The sequence below is a fragment of the Musca autumnalis genome, unplaced genomic scaffold (genome assembly GCF_047663935.1).
Source record: "Musca autumnalis isolate F117 unplaced genomic scaffold, ASM4766393v1 scaffold_3, whole genome shotgun sequence".
Classification (NCBI taxonomy): Eukaryota; Metazoa; Arthropoda; class Insecta; order Diptera; family Muscidae; genus Musca; species Musca autumnalis.
Window position 1 is genome coordinate 1,364,448 of NW_027411866.1, and position 3,874 is coordinate 1,368,321.

The window sequence follows — 3,874 nt, forward strand, 5'->3', positions numbered from 1 at the left end:
ATTTCATGAAATTTTTTAATGAAATTCACGCTAGTGTGGACCGGGACTAAGAACGCCTAATTTCATGAACTTTTTTCAATGAAATCAATCTTGTTTGTAAATTAGTCAGTAAACCATGGTGTAAGAAAGAAGGTGATACAATAATAGCAACCTATGTCTTCATTTGCTGTCAAAACATATTTTTAATCAAAAATAAATAACAAATATTTCGCTTCTATAAAAAATATCTGTGTACAACATCTTTGTTTAAGCTTCGCGAATAATATTTTAACGTTTTCTTCTAAATTTTGTGGATATTTCGCGCAAAAAAAAATTTGACAGCAAATGAAGACTACAACCTAACGTCAACTATTGGATCACCTTGTTAAATTCGCCTTGCAGTAAACGAACAAATCTATTGTAGGCGACAACGGCGACAAAATTCAAAGCTGGCCCTGGTATTGTTTTCGTTTTGTCAATCGGCTTCGTTATCTTCGTTGTCAGCTTATTACTGAAAAAAAATCAGTATAAAGAAGGTTAGCAAAGGAATAAGTTGACAAAATTCGATTCCCAAGAGGTTTATATTTTAATTGTCTTAAATCAAAGAATAAATAACAACAAAATGAAATTCATGTATAAAGAAGAACATGTTTTCGAAAAGCGTCGTGCTGAAGGTGATAAAATTCGCAGAAAATATCCCGACCGTGTACCTGTAAGTTAAGTTGTAAGATAATGAAGTTAAGAAGTTTGAAATCAGTTTAGAGACTTATTTTCAAAATATAGAAAATAAATTGGCCCAAAACCTTGGTGGGGGGTTAAGTAGCAAGCAAATAGCGTTAATAATGTCGGAAAATAGCAGAATTTTCAATATATTCTTTAAAATTGCGTCATAAAAAAATAATAAAATTAACAATTAGATACATCTTTTGTTTTTATACAACTTTTTTTTTCTTTCTTTGCGCGAAAGAGAGGTGTATATCAAAGTTGGAAAGAGACAACTCAAAAACCTCAATATCATCTGTTTCTCTGTATGCTTTGTTTTGTTTTTCTTTCTGTTATTGGTCAGCAAAGGGGATGGGATGGGGGTGTAGTTGACAGCTGTTTATGAGTTTTTATTTTTGTTTGTTAGTTAGAAGGGATGATGTGAGGGGGGGGTGATATTACGAAGTTTTTTTGTATGTTTAAACAACAATATGACCCTATTCCACTTTTCAATTCCTTTTTTTAGAAACACTGTAATTTACTTTAATTAATATTACAGGTGTATAGCTTCTCAATAGGAATATATTTATTTATGCACAAAGGACATAAAGGTTCCAAGGTTTATAAGAAAAAGCAGGACTATACATAGATTAAGGGAATTGAACATTGTCTAGATTGCAGAAATCTGAGGGCATTACTCATAGCAGTTATTACTGATTAAATCGTTTGACATTTTCTTCTTTGAAGAGTGTTATTCTTGTTTTTCTATTATTGTTTGTTGTTTTATCTTGTACGTTGTTTTTAAACAAAGAAGATACCTACTACACAATAACACAAAATAAATGTGTAGATGTATTTTGCTGGGAACCACCACATCCAACCACCATTGTCATTGTCCATCCATTTCTGTATATGCGCAATACAGCTAAATAGAAAAAATGGGCAAAACATAATAAAACGAATGCGTAAACAAATAGCTCTCCCACTTATAGTATAAACAAATTATAATATATAATATTAAATAATTGAAAAATAATGTTGAGGCCAGTTTTTATATAGTCTTATTAGGATACTAAACTCATTTCTAAATGTCAATGATTGGTTGGCCTAATGCATTGTGAACACATACATACATTTTAAGAAAGGTTAGAAGGGTTTCAAATCGACGGATTATTTGATATCCAACTCAATTGGGGTTTCTTTATTCTTTGTCCCCTGAAGCAGATAATTAATTTTTACTGAAAAGTATTATAATTATCAGTTAAACACAAATTTCTTTGGATTTCATAGTATACATTTGGTCTGTATCAATTTATTTGGCTTGGTACTTGATATTAAAAGGCATTGTAAAGCACTCAAATACATCTCTATTTATTCATTCAGTACCTTATAAAAATGTTTTTGTTTTATAAACCATACGTTAAAGTCAAATCAAAACTATAAACCATACATTAAAGTCAAATCAAAACAAAACTAAATTCATCAAAATGCTCAACCTCCATATCTAGTTTATTTTCGAATATTAAGAAGGGCAATAGTAGCTAAAATGAAATTGGTTGATTGGTTGAGAGGAAAATATTGAAGCAAGCATCTGCTGATGAAGGTGCATTCAAAGTAAACTAGATCTCGTATTCAAAACCTAACCAAATGCTTAGTAAATTACTTTCCTTTGTTTATAAATGTGTACATAGTCTAATATTTTGAGTTTATTTTTTTAATGAATTTTGCCTTACTTATGGAATGCACAATGCGTCACCACTACAACGATATTAATTTCATGACTTGGCGAAACAGTTTAGTATAAATGTTGTGAAACCTATATCAATAATAAGAAGGGAGGTAGAAGGAATGTAAACATTTCTCAATTCGTTATGCACTTAATTACTAATTTAGTTTCATAGAAACTTTTTTTTGTAAATATTTTGAACACAAATGAAATCGTATTCTTCCACGATAAGGATAAAGTCACGTATTATTGCCAATAACAACACAATGTGTATATATGTATGCGTATTTTTTTCATTCTAGGTTATAGTAGAAAAGGCTCCCAAGGCACGAATTGGTGATTTGGATAAGAAAAAGTATTTAGTACCATCCGATTTGACTGTTGGACAATTTTATTTTCTGATTCGCAAGCGTATCCAATTGCGACCTGAAGATGCCCTCTTCTTCTTTGTTAACAATGTAATTCCACCAACATCGGCCACAATGGGTTCCTTGTATCAGGTTAGTTTCCCACACATAACCACAATCTCCATATAAAATAAATTCAATTTATCTTTGGCTTTAGGAACATCACGAGGAAGATTATTTCCTATACATTGCCTACTCCGATGAAAATGTTTATGGTGGCAGACGTTAAGCCCAGAATTCGGTTGTTTATGTTGGAGTTTGGATGAAAGCAGAATATGATAACAAAAAACAAGTAAAATGTATGCACTTATAAAAAATTCATTGTCTGGAAACATGGCGACATGGACTATTTAAGGGAAATACTATATAACATGAACATAAACACATATGTGCAAGAAAAACAATATTGATCTTCAAAAACAAAAAAACAAAAACAAAAAAACAAAAACGAATTCGTATCTACTCTTAAAAAAATAGTTATAGAAACTAGTTATAATTCATTACTATCTTCATTTCATAATTATAATTGGAAATGCACATTTCTTTTGAAAAATTTTTTACATACATATGTCTTTATTTTGTTGGGGGGATAAGCTCCATTTCTTATAATCCTGGTTACGTTTTTTTCTAGCTTTTTGAAGAAAAGCTTCCTCTACCCGAAAATGTGCATATTATGTATTTTTTAGAAATCATAAGTATATATTTTTTAAAATACACACAATAAATATTAATAAAACAATATTCCCGTTTTTTCTTATTCTCAATAAATGAAATGAAGGATGACTTCCGTATCGTCAATTGCTTTGTGTTGTTTAAACTTCATCAAAATATTTCAGTTGCTCACTCATACATTGTTCCTCGAAAATGCAACTAAATGTATCAGAAATAAAAATGATATGTGTTTGCTTTTTACCTGCGGTTAAAATGGGTATTTTTGCCGTTTTAAAACACGTAACTTCGCAGTTGTCGCTGATTTTCAGTCATTTCTAAAGCAACTGACGATACGGAATATCTCAGCTTCTGTATGGGGTATAGCAAGCAAAACCTGTCAAAACCTTTC

General features: G+C 30.6%; 1 protein-coding gene across 1 annotated transcript; it reads left to right on the top strand.

The window, feature by feature from the left end:
* Positions 1–439: 439 nt before the first annotated feature.
* On the top strand, positions 440–3,560 carry LOC141399580 (gamma-aminobutyric acid receptor-associated protein). Its single transcript, XM_073978601.1, has 3 exons — positions 440–691; positions 2,710–2,907; positions 2,972–3,560. The coding sequence occupies exons 1-3, from the start codon at positions 602–604 to the stop codon at positions 3,041–3,043; spliced, it is 360 nt and encodes a 119-aa protein (XP_073834702.1). The 5' UTR covers positions 440–601; the 3' UTR covers positions 3,044–3,560.
* Positions 3,561–3,874: the final 314 nt, after the last annotated feature.

Coding starts and splice junctions, on each gene's coding strand:
- LOC141399580 (XM_073978601.1), top strand. CDS start 602: ATGAAATTCATGTATAAAGAAGAACATGTTTTCGAAAAGCGTCGTGCT. Junction 692..2,709: donor AATATCCCGACCGTGTACCT/GTAAGTTAAGTT, acceptor TTTTCATTCTAG/GTTATAGTAGAAAAGGCTCC. Junction 2,908..2,971: donor CAATGGGTTCCTTGTATCAG/GTTAGTTTCCCA, acceptor CTTTGGCTTTAG/GAACATCACGAGGAAGATTA.